At 39.7% G+C, this 19663-nt stretch overlaps 1 protein-coding gene across 1 annotated transcript in view; it reads right to left on the bottom strand.

Annotated features, from left to right (window-relative positions):
• Positions 1 to 3368: 3368 nt before the first annotated feature.
• The window catches only part of LRIT3 (leucine-rich repeat, immunoglobulin-like and transmembrane domains 3), a 25670-nt gene continuing 9375 nt past the window's right edge, over positions 3369 to 19663 (bottom strand). Inside the window, exons 3-4 of the mRNA XM_011945759.1 lie at positions 7742 to 8047; positions 3369 to 6004 (exon numbers count right to left, since the gene is read on the bottom strand). Coding sequence (XP_011801149.1) covers positions 4863 to 6004; positions 7742 to 8047 — 1448 coding nt within the window. The 3' untranslated portion in view covers positions 3369 to 4862. The remainder of the gene's footprint in view (positions 6005 to 7741; positions 8048 to 19663) is intronic.

Raw genomic sequence — 19663 nt, 5'->3', positions numbered from 1 at the left:
AGTCCAGATACCCCAATCAGCATTGGGATGTCCTGCAGAAAGCATATTATGAGGGTAAGACAGCAATGAGTGGCATCCTTGGAACCACCTAGTGGGAGTTGAACTGCATCGGCAGAGGGGGTATGGCAAGTCCAGCATCTGGTTGAGCAATTAGGGGAGATCATGAGAGCAGGGTTCAGCCATGGATACAGGGCAGTCTCACCATGGATAGGGGATAGTCTCACCAATGGATAGGGGGCAGTCTCACCAATGGATAGGGGGCAGTCTCACCATGGATAGGTGGCAGTCTCACCATGGACAGGGGGCAGTCTCACCAATGGCAAAGGAGGGGCAGTTGACAGTAACCAGGGCTTGACTGTGAAGCGTGGACAAGTGGCTGAAGGTTGGTGAAGGGATGCTCAGCAAGCTGGGTTTGGCCACTCAGTGGGTGACCAAAATGACCCTGTTGTGGAAATTGTCAGTGACTTCAGTGCTGAGTAATCAGTGAATAGGTCTCAAGAAGCAACATCTCAATGTGAAATGTCGGGCCACCTGGAGCAGTGAAAGACAGCAGGCACACTGGGGCTTGGAAAATGGCTCTAGGGATATAAAAGGAGTTGAGTGGACTTGGCAGTATCAGGCTTGGAGCTGCTTAATTGCAGAGCAGTGACAGGCCAGAATGGAAGAGGAGGACCAGGAGAACTCAGAACTAAGCAGTAATGTCTGTGGACACTATGCACTGGAGGATGTTGTAGATGCAAAAGTGTGATCTTGGAGGTGGTCCAGTGAAGCAAGAGTTTCAGGTCTTGTCCATCCCAGATGGCTGCCCAGCACAACTGAGGTTTCCAGGAGGTGCAGGCCATAGAAACTGAGGTGGGGGTGGCCTACTAGGCAAATGCCAGGTAGCAGTTAGTCGAGGTGGGTGGGCCAGTCTCCATGTCTATCCTGGGTGTTAACGGTGAAGGTATCTTCCAGCAGGTAGAGAAGTCTATGTCTGGTCCAAGAGGGCCTGATGGGGCAGGGGCCCTTCTAATTCTGATATGAGGTGCACAGGCAGTGCCTGGGCCCAAAATGTGTCTGTGAGGTGAAGGTAGAGAAGCTTTTGTGCACGAGGCAGCTCCTCATAGACCAGATAGACTCAAGTTGGGGTTAAGGGCTATGAGTGTTGCCTCTGTCCTGTGAAGACGAAAGGTGTATAAACCCACTGGAGCACACCTAAATGTCTCAATAGCTCTCTTCCTTCCTTTGTGGTAGGTACATCATCCACTTTCAGCCCTGGTTGTAAGAAGGCTCATGCTGGAGTGTGCTGCTTGCCAGGCCATAAACAGTCAATGCAACAGAGCACAGGAGTAGCTTCTGTCACGCCTGCCTGCTCTGGGCCTAGAGTCCCACCTGACTGTGCTTCCTGGATGAACTTGACAGGATCGTTAAGTAATGAAATCAGTCTTCCCATCTTTGGAGATAGCTGCCAGCTGTTGTATTCTTGGCCTGTGAATTGTAGACCCTTCCTGTTCAGTACACACAGTACAGCCAGGTGGCACCTTTCCTGTTGGGCCTCCGCATCAGGTGTTTGAGTAGGCTTCGAATTTCTGCCTGTGTCAAAGGGCCTACAGTAGTACCCCCTTATCCAAGGTTTTGTTTTCCATCTTTTCAGATACCCAATTTCAACCACAGTCCGAAAATTTTTAATGGGAAATCTACAAATAAACAATTCATAAATTTTAAGTTGATCTTGGAGGTGGTCCAATCAAGCTAGAGTTTCAGGTTTTATCCGTTTCATATGGCTGCCAAGAGCAAGTAGGGCTCTGAGTGTTTCCAGGAGGTGTGGCTGTGAGTGGTCTGATGAAATCTTTTGCCATTCTGCTCCATCCCACCCAGGATGTAAGCCATCCCTTTGTCTGGAGGATCCACACCATGCACTCCCCGCCCATCAGTCACTTAGGAGGCGCCGTGGTTATCAGATGGACCATCCCCGTGGTTATCAGATGGACCGTCGTGGTATTACGGTGCTTGCGTTCCAGTAACACTTATTTTACTTGACAGTGGTCCCAAAGCACAAGAATAGTGATGCAGACAACTTGGATATGCCAAAGAGAAGCTGTCAAGTGCTTCCTTTACATGAAAAGGTGAAAGTTCCTGACCTAATAAGGTAAAAAAAAACCCTCATATACTGAGGTTTCTAAGATTTAAGGTAAGAATGCATCTTCTATCCATAAGAATTTTCTTAGTCTGTTTTCTGTGGTCATAACAGAATGGACAGGAGTAAGGGAGAGTCACCAGAACAGGACACTGAGTAATTTATAAAGAAGAGAGGTTTACTTTGGCTCACAATTCTGGAGGCCTAGGAGTCAAAGATCTGCCCACTATATCTGACCAGCTTCCAGTGAGGCCTCTGCCATGTCACAGCATGGCACAGAAGTGGAAAAGGAAGCGGAGTGTGCCAAAGGGAGCCAAGACAAGGAAGAACCTCACTTTGTAACAACCAACTCTGATGGTTACTAACCCAGTCCTGCTAGAGAGAGTGCTTACTTTGGGATCTGGGATTCATTCTTCCTCACCCTAGCTGTTTCTGGTGGTGACAGCTGCTTTCTTAACTGTGACCAGGAGGTGACTGGCAATGCCTATGGTGCCACTGGGGGTAATCTGGCACACTCAGGATGATCACACCGCAGCTCACAGGCCTCCAGGTCAACCAGGTGCAGAGTGGCAACTCTGAGGTGAGGGAGCCCCGTGATTTGGATGTGCTGTGCATGGGCTGCTGCCAGCAGCACCCAGTAGGCCTTGTAGGGGTGGTAAAGGCCTGGGGAAGCCGCACTGTCTCACTGGGAGCATGCAGAGGAACAGAGATAGCAGCAACATGCCTGTTGGTGATTTGATGACTTTGCTAACAGCATTAGACCAGGGGTCTATTGGAGAAGTCTCTTTCCCCGGTTGGTGGGCAACAGATAAGCTTTGTGTGGAGAAACTGTACTTGAGCCTTCTTGGTCTGTGGGGTCATGATGCCAGGACCTTTGGGGACGAGGAGCTCCTCTCCCATAGCTGAGGCTAGAGACACACCAGCTGGTGGGTGGCTCTGCAAGCCCAGGGTGTCCCCCAGCCTACAGCATTCCTACCACTCTCCTCCTAGGAGCCCACCTTCCTGTGGGACCAGAGTGGTCTTAAAAGTAATTCTGGCAAATTTTGCCTGGTGTCTACCTCCAAAACAGTGGCATGAAGTGAAGTTAGAAGGCAGCAACAGATGTGAAAATGGAACAAAAACTGCCAGACCCACTGTAGAGTGTTCCTCAGATCTCACCTAATCTCTCGATCACAGCCAGGCCCTGGCCACTCTCCCTTGATCCTCCTATAGAAATGGGTGTCATCACTCATTGACTTACTTAAATTTCATCCTCTTACAAGGAAAGCAGGAGCTGGCTGGTGTCATGGGCCAGATATAGTCAGAGGTCAGATGACCAACTGACTAGGAGGGCTTCTATTTGAGGACCATTCTCAGAGGTTGAGAGATCTTTCCCATTTCTTATACATGTATTCAGTCTGGGTCAATTACCAAGTGTTTCTTTCATAGAGCAGGTTTAATCTAGTAAGGGTAGGCTTTGTTCTAAGATTTATGAAAGTTGCATCTGTGCTGAGGTGGCCTTGTCTCCTGGAAATCCCTGGGCCAGGTTGCATCCTGCTAAGTTACATGTAATATCAGCCCTGTGAGATGCTTGAGTGGGTCTTATCACTATCACTCATCTTAAAGCCACAAGATGTCTCTTATAGTACACTACAGTTATTAAAATATTCCCTTTCTAAAAAAACTAAATTTTATTTATGAACTCCTTTCCTATGTATTTAAGTTCCCCGATGTTTTTAACCTAGGAAAAGAGTCAACCAAATGAATCTACTGAGGCTTCCCTTTCAAAATCCTCAAATATCCTTTGGGATTCTAAAACAGACTTTCAAAGGGCAGTAAGTAATTTCAAAAGCTTTTTCTTTATCAACAGAATCAAAAGATAATATGGCAGAAGACAAACTGCTTGGCTCGTGATCCTTTAGGCTACTTGTATATCTTCTGACAAAGCAGAAGAAAGAAGGAATGAAGGAAGGAAAGGGAGGGTGGACCAGGAAGGAAGAAAGAAGGGAGAAAATAAGAGCAAATAGCAAAATATTAAAAGATTGATTTAAAGTTATATTTAAATATCCATATTATCTGTCAGCAGATGTGTTTCAATGCAACAGTTACCATTTTTAAAGAAATGGTCTATTTGTCATAATCCTCTTCGTATACTTACTTTTACCAATACCTATATTTCTAAAGAAAAGCAAAAATTTTTCTTACATGCAATATGAACACAACTCCACAGTATTACAATGTATAATGGTATGAAGAGACAGAGCCCTCCCTCCCCCATGAGTTAGATTTAACCTTAGTGAACAAAAAATCCTTTGTGATCCCACACTCTCCATTAGGCAATGTCAGAAAATGTCCACAGAAAATGCCATAATGCACTTCGAACATGAATAAACATCAAGGCTTAGCTGGTTTTGCTAATGTTTCCTCGTTACTCAAAAAACTGTATTTTTAAATACAGAGTTAGTTTGCTACTTTCACAAGAACTTATTTTTAAGAACTAAAACATTACCCTAAAAAGTATTAATAATTTATTAAGCAACACTCTAAAAATTATTTCTGTAGACCTTTTCCACACAAGAAAAAAAATCAACGTTATTTGTCTTTTCAGTTCAGAGGTCTCATGCTATTTTTTAAACACACTTAAAAGCATTCCATTTGTGATTTTCACACACAATGTGAAAGTCTGTCCAAAAATCATCCAAACCTAGGGTCAATTATACCCTTAGATGCTAATGTTGTAGCTCACATGCACCTGAGCTGCAGAACCTTAGCAATAATGCTCTGGTCTGGAACTTTCACTTTTAAAAGTCACCTGAGATTCCACACTTGACCTCGAACAAAGCAGCAATTTTTCTGACTCATCCCTGTGCCTTCGTGTCCAGAGCTCACCTACACTTTGAGACCTGGGAAACAGGGTCTCAAATTGGATATAAGTCTCTTTTGCCAAATCATCTTCCCAAAAAGGTTCTGACTTACATTGCAGTTTGCAAACTTTGTACAACAAGAAACAGATCAATAGTAAGACAACAACACAGGCAGTACTAGTCACCACGAGAAGGAGAGACCATTGAGAATCATCTTCTTCTACTCTTTCGGTAGAAAAGGTGATGCATTGGTCTTTCTGGGGAGGCACTCCTCTTGGACAGACACAGGCCATGTATTGCCCACCAGGTTCCAAGCCATCTATGGTTACTTGGTTCTTGCTGGAGTCTGCATTCAACAGCAGCAGGTCCTTCCCACCATACTTGGAATACAACACAGTCACTGCAGAGTTATGTGTGGTGTTGATCATATTCCACATCAATGTCACACTCTCTTTAGTCTCGCTGACCACCCTGAGGTTTTCTATTGTGGCATTTGTCTCCGTAAGCATTGTTTGATCCAATAATGCCAGCTCTTCTTTCTTTCTTGTGCTGGCTGGAGGAAGCTTACTTCCACTCTTTGCTGCCTTTAAATTTCTTTTCCCATCTGGGTGGAGCTGGAATGATTGCTTATTGGCCATAGTGGTGGCTGAGATGCTTGTGCTCAGAGTTGTGATTGAAGAAACAGTGGAGGAGAAGAAAGGAGATAAAGAGAAGGAAGCAGTAGAGGGAGGAGACAAAGTAGAAGCAGAAAAAGAAGATGTGGGGGAGAAGGAAGAGGACCAAGGATATGATGATGCGCTAGATCCAGATGTAGATCTTCCAGATCCCGGCTGGGCATCCCACTCAGGATGATCTCCAGTTCTTTCAGAAGTGTCTGGTGGTATCGGAGTTGTAGTAATACCAAGCACTGTCACAGTAACCACAGCTTCTGACATCCCAGCCAGATTTTTGGCCTTACACTTGTAATCCCCAGCGTCTTTGGAAGAAATGCCTGTCAAGCTCATTATGGACCATCTGACTCCTTCCTCTGGAGATTCTTGTATTACTGGAAGAAAACAAATATATACTCTGTGAGGAACAAAAGGAAAATTCAAGCAACCATGCCAACTGGGGAGGAAACAACTATCCGCTCTACATGCATCTCTCACAGAAACCGAGAGGGAAATAGCACCCTGCAAGTCTCTGACAGTGGGCGATGGTTCTGCAAACTGCTTACATCAAGGTCTAGGAGCTGCCAGGTGTTGTGAGGTCTGTATAGGGAATAGTATTTTTAAAAAACAAAAGGCTGGGAATCAGGAGACTTGGGTTTTAGAAACTTTTGCCCACTAAATAGCATGTGGTTGTGAATAAGTCAATTCCTGTCTTTAGGCCTCTGTTTCTGCATTTATAAGAGGATGAGATAAAGTAATCTTAAAGGTCCCTTTCAGTTTTAAGTCACTGCGATTCTACAGAATGTTTATCATATGACCTTACATAAGTATTTCTTATGATATGTTTTCACAGTAATAAAATACATATATCCTTCTAGCCAGAGGTACAGCAGATCATTTTCTGGCATGGCAGAGTCATCATTTGTATTTGGAATGATTTATTTTATATTTAACTTAGATAAACTAGCAAATCATGGATTCTTCTGTTTGCAGAATAACATATAATTTTTTTAAAAATCAGAATTTTGCTATCCTAAACTCCGATATCTGGGTATATTTTCATTCTGTCTTGATTTCAGAAGCTTTTCAAAGAATAATAATGCGCAGAACAATATCCCAGTAACCCAAAACTTAACTCACAAGCTGAAACTGTGGACCATTGACTACCTATATATAGGAATATTAGGCCTTAACTTCTTTATTTCCACCAGGTTTCATTATTTCAACCTGAATTTTAGTTTAATTTTGAAGAGTTTTAAAAATATATCACTTTAATTGTCAGAATAACACTGTTGAAACTGGGTACAAAGCATGCATATTGTCACACTAGAATCTGAAAAGTCTATATAATCAATATTTCTAAAAATTATACTTTTTGATTCATAATAAGGTCTCCATGTAATTTATTATTTAAATAATTATTCACAAATGAGAGACTTGTACAAAAGCCTCGCTCCACTCGGCGTTTTTGTTGGTTTTTGTTTTGTTTTGTTTTGTTTTTTATTTTGGAGATGGAGTCTTATTCTGTCACCCAGGCTGGAGTGCAGTGGTGCAATCTTGACTCACTGCAACCTCTGCCCCCCAGGTTCAAGCAATTCTCCTGCCACAGCCTCCTGAGTAGCTGGGATTACAGGTGCGCACTACCAAGCACGGCTACTTTTTGTATTTTTAGTAGAGATGGAGTTTCACCATGTTGGCCAGGCTGGTCACAAACTCCTGACCTCAGATGATCTGCCCACTTCAGCCTCCCAAAGTGCTGGGATTATAGGCGTGAGCCACCGCACCCGACCAGCAAAAGGCCCTTTTTAAAAAATTGTAATAGTTGTACATTTTGAAGTGAGCTGTATCCAAGATGATGAAGCAAGACAAAGGCTTTGTCTGCCATTGATCCATTCACTGCATTGTTTCATTCTACCGAAGAAAAAGAGTTTAGATTGTCTAATTTTATCTAGGTAGTTAGATAAACTGAGGAGAATACTAACCAATAAAATGTACCTTTAAAATCCCTTGCACCCAATAATCTTGAAATATTTCATTAGTGTGAACTAGCTAATTTCAAATCACACAAAACATGATGTTAACTTCAGAGCTTAGTAATCTCCTTTGATCATGGGGCTGAATTAGGAAAATACCTGTATAATTAACTAGCGAGCTGTGAGATCTGGTCCATGTGAGCTGTGGGGTGGGGAAGCCAGTGGCATCACACCGCAGTAGAACGTTACTGCCGAGAGCAGACATGATTTTGGTGGCTGAGGTCATCACTGATGGTTTCAGACAATGCTCCAATTCAGCCCTCTGAAACAAAATTCCTGTGAGGCGTTCAGGTTCACTGCAAGTCATCAGTGGATCCAGAAGCACTATAGCAGGGTCAACAACCTTTGACAACTCAATCATTTTGGAAATACGACAGTCACAGAACCAAGGATTGTCCTGTAGACCTAAAACAGAAGGTGGGAAAGGTTGACAAAGATAATTCTGATGACTTCAGTTTATGTCCTGCCTCTTGAGAAGGTAGGGATCTACACTATCTCCCTAAAAACAGAAGTGCCTTGAGGGATGAAGCAGAGTCACCTTTATGTCAGTTTTATTCTGCAATCCAGCAATCTCGATGAATATATCCTGTCCAGTAGTTCAGATCATTAATAATCATGGCTAATACTTATTGAGCATTTACTCTGCTAGATTATCTTCTAAGCACTTACCTGTATTATCACATGTAATCCCAATAATCCTATGAGAAAAATGATATTATTATCCCTATGTTAATGATGCAGCTCAGACTTTATCTATCCCTATGTTAAAGATGAGGCCTCAGAGGGGCCCAGTAACTTGGCCAAGGTCACAAAGCTAATTAGTGTCAGAGCTAAAACTTTAATCCAGGTACCATAGAATGCCACAATACAGTAATAAAGATCTTTCGAAGGTGTCATGAAAGTACTTACAGTATTGTAAGTATTATAGGGTGCTCAGAGGCACCAGATTCAGCCTGGAATAGGTTATGGTTTTATGTGATTTGAAGGTGTATTGAGGTAACGCAAACTTTGTGTGGCAAAAAATATAGAGTGAGATGCTGGCAATGGCAGGAGAGAAGCCTTAAAAAGCTGGTGGAAGCAAGAACGTGGCTTGGCATGAATGTCATATGTGGTGACCATGAAGGTGACTTGCTCAATACTCCTTCAAGAGAGAATCAGCTGCAAGCAACGCGGTTAGCGGACAGCTTCCGGTTGCAAGCATCTTCAGGATGTCTCACTTTCAGAATTGTTAGCAGAAGCCTTTGGGCCTTCAAGGAGGCTATCAGTGAGAGCTTGAAGAAAAGTGAGAAAAATGTTGCTGGAAACTAGGGGAAAGAGGATCTTTGCTATGGAGTAGCAAAAAGTTTAGCAGCACTGTCACCTGTGGTCCACATGGAAAGTCAAAAACATATGCAATGCAATGTGGTCTACCTAAGGATATTTCCACAAAGACTGTTCAAACTACTCCCTGGTGTGTTTCAGGTAATAAAATACAAAGGAGAGGCAACAGTTAAAGAAGAACTGTTAAATATAAAGGAACCGAAACTTGCTGAGTTCAATTAAAAAACTGTTTCTTATTCTCAGCCTCTCCAAAATTCTCGAATTAAGATAGAACTTCAGAGCAAACATGAAATCCAGGTGGGACTATAAAATTTTGTGCTAAAATCTCAGAAGGATCTAAAATGGAGCTTTAGGGCATTCTGTCAGGCAAAAGTCTCTCTAGGATCTTAGGAGTGATGTTCCAGAACAGCCTCATATAAAGCCCAAGGTAGAAAAAAATGTGTCACAGAGATTTGTGGTTATAGCTTTTTACTAATGGAGTAGATTATAAATTGAGAAGAAAAGACAGAACTGCAATTTTACAAATTCAAACCATGGTGGAAATGTAACTGTTAGTTCATAAATTCTAGATTTTTATTACACTTTTTAAAAATTATAATAGCAAGTCATGACTGGCTCATATTTTTCTGCCAGTATTGGTAAAAGTTTACTTTTTCATCTCCTGTTTTAGAAGTATGCTTTTCTTCCATGGGTGAATAACTTTAAACTTTTCCTCTTATATTTAATGTTGTTAATCTATACCTAGTTATTGAACCAATATTAATTTGAATTCTATTGTCTTAACTGTTGGCTCTTCATCCAATATTATGTGATAAGCAGACTTTCTGGCTTATTTTATATTGCTATGACTACGTGTGGCTCTGGAACTTAATGTCTGGGCTGAAATCTCGGTTCTATCAAGCTTCACTCCCACGAGTAGGTATCTATAATAACAACCTCTCTCAGCCTCATCTATAGAATATAGTAGTTCTTTCATAGAGTTGCATGAATTTTTAATTACATAATTCATGGAAATTACCTTGAACAATGGTTTATTCACAGTAGAATCTCTGTGACCTTTAAAGTTTCTTGCTGAATATAGTACTTAAAATCTTTTGTAAAATATAGTCATTTCAATCTCTGAGTAAGTAACAAATTCCACACACATAAAACATATTCCCTATAATAGAGTCCATATTTTCTTGATCTTAACAAAAGAAACCAAATGTAATACAATCTGTACGTCTACTAAGAAAGAATTCAAAACAAGTACATAAGTAATGGTGGAGATATGATCTGATAGATACCGAAACACCTATAATAATGCAGTCAGTTCATAGACATTCAAAAACCCACTTCACCACCAGATACCACATTAGATATTAAGTCATTATTGTTCATATTAGTTGACCTGATATGTGAAGGCCAGATTTAAATATATGAAAGAGAAATTTTAAAAGTAACAGGAAATGACATTCTCACCAACTTTACTGTGCCTGGGTTCCTGATGAGGCTCAACCATTAATTAATTCTGTGACCTGGATGATGCAACCTTGCTGAGCCTCAGTTTTCTCTTCAGCAAAATGGGAGAGTTGACTAGATAAATGCTAGAGCTTTTTATACCCGTAATGTTCTATCTGCCTATAAAATAAAAATAATGATCATAGACTAAAAGAAACCATAGATGGAACAACAAACTAACACTAAAATCGATCATCACTCAGTAAAAAGCAGAAGAATATGATAGAATGCCTAATTTGTAACATTTTTATCTCTATTGATTGAGGTGCTAAAGATAATCTGTGGATCTAGACTCTCCTAATAGTGCTTATTTTTAAATGTTAAATCTTTCAAGTTTGTGACTTTTCTATGTCTACACTGATACACAGTTCAAATGTGAATATCATATAAAGTGAAGCTAGTTTATCAACTGTGACTATAAGACAGACCAAAAGTAGTCAATTCTCCTTTTATAAACAATATAACTGGTTTTACTTATTAAAATTGAGGGGAGGGGGAATCACTAACCTCTTCCAAAGGCTGAAATCCCTTCAGTAGTTTATTTTACTTTGTACATGTACTTTTTACATTAACCAGTTTTGCTTATATACATGTAAATGTTATTATAAAGAACTAAATTTGGATTAGATTGTTTGACTGTGACCCACACGATTTAACAAATTAATCAGGTCAGTTTGTGTGTAACGTGCCAATAACCTCTACAAAAACTTATAAAAGATTAAAAATGTTGTTATCAATTGGTATTGTCAGAATTGTGAGCTGTAGTTTGCAAGAAATCAATGAAATAATATATGGCTTGCCTCTCACAAGTAATAAAATCTCAAAATGAGGATCCAATCATGTGTCTGCTCCCTGAGCGAGAGATAAAACCAGCGAAGAGAAGAGCATAGGACGCACCCTGGCAAGTGTCCTCTAGGGCAAAGGGATGTTATCATAGTGCCTAAGAGGAGGAGAGGGGATATTTTAAGTTAGATAAAAACAATCAAAAAATTTAGAAAGGAACATGTAAACACCCACCTTAATATAGTAAGAATTCATAAATAGAATGATACTAAAACACTTATATTGAAATAAAAGGTTACTTATATTTTATATCTATAAATTTGTGTCAATATTCTATATATAAAAGCTATGCTCATCATAGCTCTTATTTGATTTTAAGATTAATTTCTAAATCTCCCAGCACATCAAATTTATTCAGTCATATAATATGTAAAGACTATTTCATACTTTGAAAACACTTCAACTTATGCCAGATTTTTTTCTTTATATAATACTAGCAATGCAAGTTACAAGTTGCTGATTGCTTCCTATGCTGCAGTAAGATGTGATTACGCAACTACACTCCAGCCTGGGTGACAAAGTGAGATACTCTTTCAAAATAAAATAAACTAAAAATTTTAAAATGTTAAAGCAGCACTATCTGGAGTATAAATGTTTGCATAGGGAAAGATTCAAGAGCTATAATGTAAACAATTTATTTCATACTTTGAAATTATTAAAGAATGTATTAATGGTGAAAGAAAATTCTTTAAAAAACTAATTTAACTGGTTATATATAAAAGTTATGTAAATATTTTTAAATCCCTCAAAAATAAAATGCCTATTTACTCCAGCTTGAAACATCTAAGGTCAAAGGTACAAATTTTAAAACCTGAATAAAAATCGTGATCCAAGAACTGAATACATTTAAGTGTTTTTTTCTTCTGAGGACAAAGGTAAGAGAACTCTCTCAAGTTAAACTGTTACTTGTACTGCATTCCTTCAAGGCAACACATCAACTAAAATTACACTAATTTGCATTAATTAGTTTACTTTATATAACTGTTCTTGGATGAGCCAAGTGAACTTTATCCTTTCTAAAAGAATAATATTTATATGCATCAGAATAGTTGGACTAAATGTGCTATTTTTGTGTGAAAAGTGAGCAATACATTTTTGTACAAAAGTTATTCTGAGGACTATAAGCCCTTGAAGACAAAGACTATGCCTACTCAGCTTTGTGGAGACAACAGTGTTTAACAATTCAGTGAGGAAAGGAACGTCTTTTTAATGAATGGTGCTGAAACAAGTGGACACGTATTCGCACCTGCACCCCTACTTTACACAATACTCAAAAACTATTTTGAGATAGATAATAGCTATAAGCTTAAGAGCTAAGAAAATACAGCTAAAAATTGAGTATAAAGGCTAAAACAATAAGAAAATATCATATCTGTGATTTTGTGGTAGGCAAATATTTTTTAGATGATACAGAGAAAGCACTAACTATAAAAGAAAAAAACTAATGAATCAAATGTCATCCAAATGTAAACCTTTTTTACCAAAGACACCAGGAAAAAATGAATAGGCAAGTCAGCCTTGGAGAAAATACTCACAATGCATATAACAGACAAAAGACTTATATTCAATAAAGAAAAGACAAATAACCCTTAAAAACTAAGCAAAAGATAGTTCATAAAGGAAGATATACAGTGACCCATAAGCAAATGAAAATCTGGCCAACGCCATTAATAATTAGGGAAACGGAAATTAAGAATCACATTGTGATACTGCTTCCTGATGAAAAAGACCAACATCATCAACTAGTTGGCGAGGATATGGAACGACCAGACTGTCATGCAGTGCTAGTGGGAATGTATAATGTTATACAGCCTCTTTGGAAAATGGGCAGTTTCCTTAAAAGTTATACATATAGCCATTATTTTTTTCCTTTTTTTTTTCCACCCAGGATGGAGTGCAGTGACATGATCTCAATTCACCGCAACATTCACCTCCCAGGTTTTTCCTACCTCAGCCTCCTGAGTAGCTGGGACTATAGGCACGCACCACAACACCTGACTAATTTTTGTATTTTTTAGTAGAGACGGGGTTTCGCCACATTGGCCAGGCTGGTCTCCAACTCCTGACCTCAACTGATCTGCCTGCCTTGGCCTCCCAAAAGGCTGGGATTACAGGCCTGAGCCACTGCGCCCAGTCATATAGCCATTCTATAATCCAGCAATTTCAATCCTAGGAATTTATCCAAGATAAATGAAAACATGTGCCACAAAAAGCTTTGTACAAGAATGTTAATTGCAGCTTAATTTATTATTGCCCCAAACTCAAAACAGCCCATGTGTCCAACATCAGGAAAAATGATAAACAATTACTTCATTCATACAACTGAATACAATTTTGCAATAACAAACTACCAATACATGCAACAGCATGGATGATTTTCAAAAACATAATGCTGAGTGAAAGAAGCATGGCACAAAGGTGTATCTTATATGATTCCATTTACATAACATTCTAGAGCAGACACAACCTATAGTGATGAAAATTCAAATAGGTGAGGCAAGATTGGAAAGAAACACAGAACTTTCTGGAGTAATGGAAATATTCTGTATCTTGATAATGGTGTAAGTTACGTAAGGGTATACATTTATCAGAATTTAACAAACTGTAGACTTACAATCCTGCATTTCACCTATGCAAAGTATATCTTAATGTCTCCATTAAAAACAAGGTTTTAAGAAGTAAAGAGTGATGCTTTGGAGATTAACTGTAAATTTGAAACTTGATTCTGCCTTCTTACTAGCTATAGAAAGAAGGTGAGGATTAGAGCACCCAGCAAGGCATAAGTCTTACCTATGCGGATTTGTTTCCTCAAACCAAAAAAAGGGTGGGGCGCATCTATAGAGATTGATAAGTGTTTTTTGAACTAAATTAACACCATTTTAGAAAAGTCTGGAAATACTAGGGCTGCCACCACCCTTCAGGCAATCTCCATTTCAAATAGGAAAAGAGCCCATGTTTACAATTCAGCAAATTTGGGTACAAGTAAAACAACACCCAAAAAAAAAAGCATTTCATGTTTCATCCTACCACAGGCCTTTTTCTCTAAGACAAACAGTGTCAGGACTTACGGAATATGCCTGTGTAAATATTTACTTAATCTTGAGAAAGAAGCCATGGAAATTTACCTGCATTGCAAATCAAAACCTAGTTTTATAGTTAATTCCAATGTTTATTTGCGGGGCAATAGTTTAAGTTTTCATGGATACAATAAAGGACAATTTTACTAAGTTGATGTTTTTACTCCTGTAGAAGAGAAAGAGTAATTGAAAAACCTCACCTTAATTTTTTTATTACATAAATATATGGATCTAAAGTGATCAATAAAGTAATGCATATATGAAGAAAGGAACTCTGTTATTATTATATACTTTGCATTACAAAGAAGGGAAGACGCGCCTGGGTTCTGGAGCCAGATGGCCGGTCCTTAAAGCTCAGCTCCACCACTATGTGTTGAGTGAATCTGGGCAAGTGTCTTAACTTGTGTCTCATTTTTTCATCTGTCAAATGGGCATGAAGTGGTATTTACTACAGGGTTGATGTGAGGCTAGAAGTTACATAGGTCAAGTATAAGAACCAGACCTGGCACTGAGTAACTCCATCAAAATTAACTATTAGTGTTATTATTACAAATAGAACCTCCATCTGCTAACAATAATCAACACAGAGTAATAAAAACTAAGTAAAAGCAGACTCTATCCCACTATAACAGCACAGAGGCAAATTCTACAGGACACCTGGAAAGATATAATTGCTATACTTAAACACTAAGTTCTAGAAAATGTAGGACTGGTACTCATCACTATATTCAGTGATGCAACTAAAAGGCTCAAATATTGTTGGAATAACAAAAAGGCCAAACAGAGGTCTTTATAGGACACTCCCATCCCAGTCACAACTTCTACAGATAATTGTTGATCTAAAAGCATAATCTCAGAGACTGTAGACTTCATATTCTAAAGGACTGCTACATGAAATATTTCATTTCTTCTTATTACAGTCCTGTGAACAAAATGGAGCAAACCCTGCCATCACCATTTTCCAGATGAAAACACTGAGTTTTCTGTGTGTGATTTATCCACATCAATTAGTCCTCTCTTCTTCTCCTTTTGGGAACATATCAAACATGGCTTTGCTAAGGTCAGCTGCCACTCAACATGCTTCATACTATCCTTTGTTATTTATTATCATGCATGATCATTGCAGAACATTTTGGAAATACAGAAAAATGAAAAGATGTCCCACTAACCAAAAAAAAAATAGCTAAAGAGTTAGTGAATTTTTCAGTCTTTGTTTTTGTACATTTTTACATAGTTATGGTAATGCTTTCTATACAGTTATATAGCCTTGTTTTAAAATTTAATGTTATACAGAAGTATTTTCAAGTTACCACTTTTAAAATCTCTGGGCCCTAAAGTGCAGTTAAAACTGTTTGGGTAACTTCCCATGGACAGTAAAGTTTCATAAGCCTTTCCCTTTGATCCCTAAGTTCCCATCCAGATTTAACTCCCAAGGGAAAAATATGAATGTTCTATCAATTGCTTCTTCATAGTAATGTTAGTAACTGATCATTAGAAAGCTATTAATTGCAATTTAGTAATTTAATTTTATTTTCTACCATATTACTCCATTGGGTTAATTCTATTAGAACCAAGAATTACTTTCCAGGAAACTTAGAAACATAGGTAGGGAAATAGAATCTTCTAGCTATTAACCTTACTCATAAGGTTCAGATTGGTGGCTAAAATAAAGTAAACAAATACCGCAGTGTAGGTTTACATGTGCCTATCAGTGTATATAATAAGAACTCCACAAATATCTGTTAAGTTAAACTAATGTGATTTTATTCTCTAACCCATTCTACAATAATACTTTTATTGTCTAACAAAAAAATATTTAAAGGACTAGATGAACAGTGGGGAAAACATGAACTAGCTATATAAGAAGAGCTTATATGAGTTTTCCTCTTTCTACCTGGTTCTTATTAGTCATATTTTTAGTCTCGTAAACACCAAATACATTGACATTTCAACAAAAGCAATGCTAAAGTTATGTGAGTGCTGTTACAGCACTTTCTTTTTTTACAAATATATATTTTACTTGTGCTTTATTTCAGGAAATATTTGATCATGTGATACTGGTCGGGAAGGATGCCTGGCACAAAGTTAGCATCTATGTTGTCTCGTACTCCACAAGGCTTGTAAGTTATTTCACTGGCCAAATGCCCAGAAGTTCTTTCATCTTCCTGAGAAATATAACCTCTGCTGCAGCCATGATGAAAATAACTTGGGAATGGACAACACAGCCTTATTGGGTGAAAAAGTGGAACAAAATTTTAGCACATCTAACTGATTGATCAAAGCTTCAGGCTTGTGTCTCATACAAAATATTACAATGCTTCACTGCCTATAGATACCCCTGAAAAGGGTCCAGTTCACTAATTTCAATCAGGCAATCACATGTTCTAGGCATTCACCACGTACAGAGCTCCATGCAAAGCTCGCTCTCTCTTTCTCTCGATAGATAGATAGATAGATAGATAGATAGATAGATAGATAGATAGATAGATAGATAGATAGATAGATAGATAGATAGATAGATAGATAGAGTGTATATATATAGCATATATATATATAGTGTGTGTGTGTGTGTGTATGAAGAGGCAGAGAGGGACTTACTGGTAGAAGGAGATTACATTTTAAGAACCCCAGAGAAGGTGGCTGGCAAGATGGCAAAATAGGAACAGCTCCAGTCTGCAGCTCCCAGTGAGATCAACACAGAAGGCAGGTGATTTCTGCATTTCCAACTGAGGTAGCTGGCTTATCTCATTGGGGCTGGTTAGACAGTGGGTACAGCTCACGGAGGGCAAGCCGAAGCAGGGTGGGGCATCACCTCACCCAGGAAGCACAAGGGGTCAGGGAACTCCCTCCCTTAGCCAAGGAAAGCCATGAGGGATTGTTCCGTGCGGGACAGAGCACTCCAGTCCAGATACTACACTTTTCCCATGGTCTTCACAACCCACAGACCAGGAGATTCTCTCCGATGCCTACACCACTAGGGCCCTGGCTTTCAAGCACAAAACTAGGTGGCCATTTGGGCAGACACCAAGCTAGCTGCAGGAGTTTTTTTGCATACCCCAGTGGTGCCTGGAATGCCAGTGAGACAGAACTGTTCACTTCCCTGGAAAGGGAGCTGAAGCCAGGGACCCAAGCGTTCTAGCTCAGTAGATCCCAGCCCCACAGAGCCCAGCAAGCTAAGATCCACTGGCTTGAACTTCTTGCTGCCAGCATGGCAGTCTGAAGTCCACCTGGGATGCTTGAGCTTGGTGGGTAGAGGGGCATCTGTCATTACTGAGGCTTGATAAGGTGGTTTTCTCTTCACAGTGTAAACAAAGCCACTGGGAAGTTCAAACTGGGTGGAGCCCACCACAGCTAGGCAAAACCACTGTAACCAGACTGCCTCTTTAGATTCCTCCTCTCTGGGCAGGGCATCTCTGATAGAAAGGCAACAGCCCCAGTCAGGGGCTTATACATAAAATTCCCATCTCCCTGGGACAAACACCTGGGGGAAGGGGTGACTGTGGGTGCAGCTTCAGCAGACTTAAACATTCCTGCCTGCCAGCTCTGAAGACAGCAGCAGATCTCCCAGCACAGTACTCAAGCTCTGCTAAAGGGCAGACTGCCTTCTCAAGTGGGTTCCTGACCCTCATGCCTCGTGACTGGGAGACATCTTCCAGCAGGGGTCAACAGACACCTCATACAGGAGATCTCTGGCTGGCATCTGATGGGTGTTCCTCTGGGATGAAGCTTCCAGAGGAAAGTACAGGCAGCAATCTTTGCTGTTCTGCAGCCTCCACTGGTGATATCCAGGCAAATAGGGTCTAGAGTGGACCTCTAGGAAATTCCAGCAGAGCTGCAACAGAGAAGCCTTGTAGAAGGAAAACTAACAAACAGAAAGAAATAGCATCATCAACAACAAAAAGGATGTCCACACAAAAACCCCATTCAAAGGTTGCCAGCATCAAAAATCAAAAGTAGGTAAGTCCAGGAAGATGAGAAAGAAAAAGCACAAAAAGATTGAGAACTCCAAAAACCAGAATGCATCTTCTCCTCCAAAGGATCACAACTCCTCGCCAGCAAGGGAACAAAACTGGATGGAGAATGAGTTTGACAAATTGACAGAAGTAGACTTCAGAAGGTGGGTAATAACAAACTCCTACGAGCTAAAGGAGCATGTTCTAACCCAATGCAAGGAAACTAAGAACCTTGAAAAAAGGTTAGAGGAATTGCTAACTAGAATAACATATTTAGAGAAGAACATAAATGGCCTGACAGAGCTGAAAAACACAGCATGAGAACTTCGTGAAGCACACACAAGTATCAAGAGCCAAATCCATCAAGGGGAAAAAAAGAATATCAGAGATTGAAGATCAACTTAATGAAACAAAGCATGAAGACAAGATTAGAGAAGAAAGAATGAAAAGGAACAAACAAAGCCTCCAAGAAATATGGAACTATGTGAAAAGACCAAACCACCTATGTTTGATTGATGTATCTGAAAGTGACAGGGAAAATGGAACCAAGTTGGAAAACACTCTTCAGGATATTATCCAGGAGAATATCCCCAACCTAGGAAGACAGACCAACATTCAAATTCAGGAAATACAGAGAACACCACTAAGATACTCCTCAAGAAGAGCAACCCCCAGAAACACAATCTTCAGATTCACCAAGGTTGGAATGAAGGAAAAAATGTTATGGGCAGCCAGAGACAAAGGTCAGGTTACCCACAAAGGGAAGCCCATCAGACTAACAGCGGATCTCTCTGCAGAAACCCTACAAGTCAGAAGAAAGTGGGGGCCAACATTCAACATTTCTTCTTGAAGAAAAGAATTTTCAACCCAAAATTTCATATCCAGCCAAACTAAGCTTCATAAGCAAAGGAGAAATAAAATCCTTTACAGACAAGCAAATGCTGAGGAATTTTGTCACCACCAAGCTTGCCTTCCAAGAGCTCCTGAAGGAAGCACTAAATATGGAAAGGAACAACCAGTACCAGCCACTACAAAAACATGTCAAATTGTAAAGATCATCGACATCATGAAGAGGCTGCATCAACTAACAGGCAAAATAACCAGCGAGCATCATAATGACAGGATCAAATTCACACATAACAATATTAACCTTAAACGTAAATGGGCTAAATGCCCCCAATTAAAAGACACAGACTAGCAAATTGGATAAAGAATCAAGACTTATTTGTGTGCTGTATTCAGGATACCCATCTCATGTGCTAAGACACACATAGGTTCAAAATAAAGGGATGGAGGAATATTTACCAAGCAAATGGAAAGCAAAAAAA

This window comes from Colobus angolensis, unplaced genomic scaffold, assembly GCF_000951035.1.
Source record: "Colobus angolensis palliatus isolate OR3802 unplaced genomic scaffold, Cang.pa_1.0 Scaffold244, whole genome shotgun sequence".
Taxonomy (NCBI): domain Eukaryota; kingdom Metazoa; phylum Chordata; class Mammalia; order Primates; family Cercopithecidae; genus Colobus; species Colobus angolensis.
Note: the sequence above shows the minus strand (reverse complement) of the source record. Positions and strands in the feature narration are given on the sequence as shown.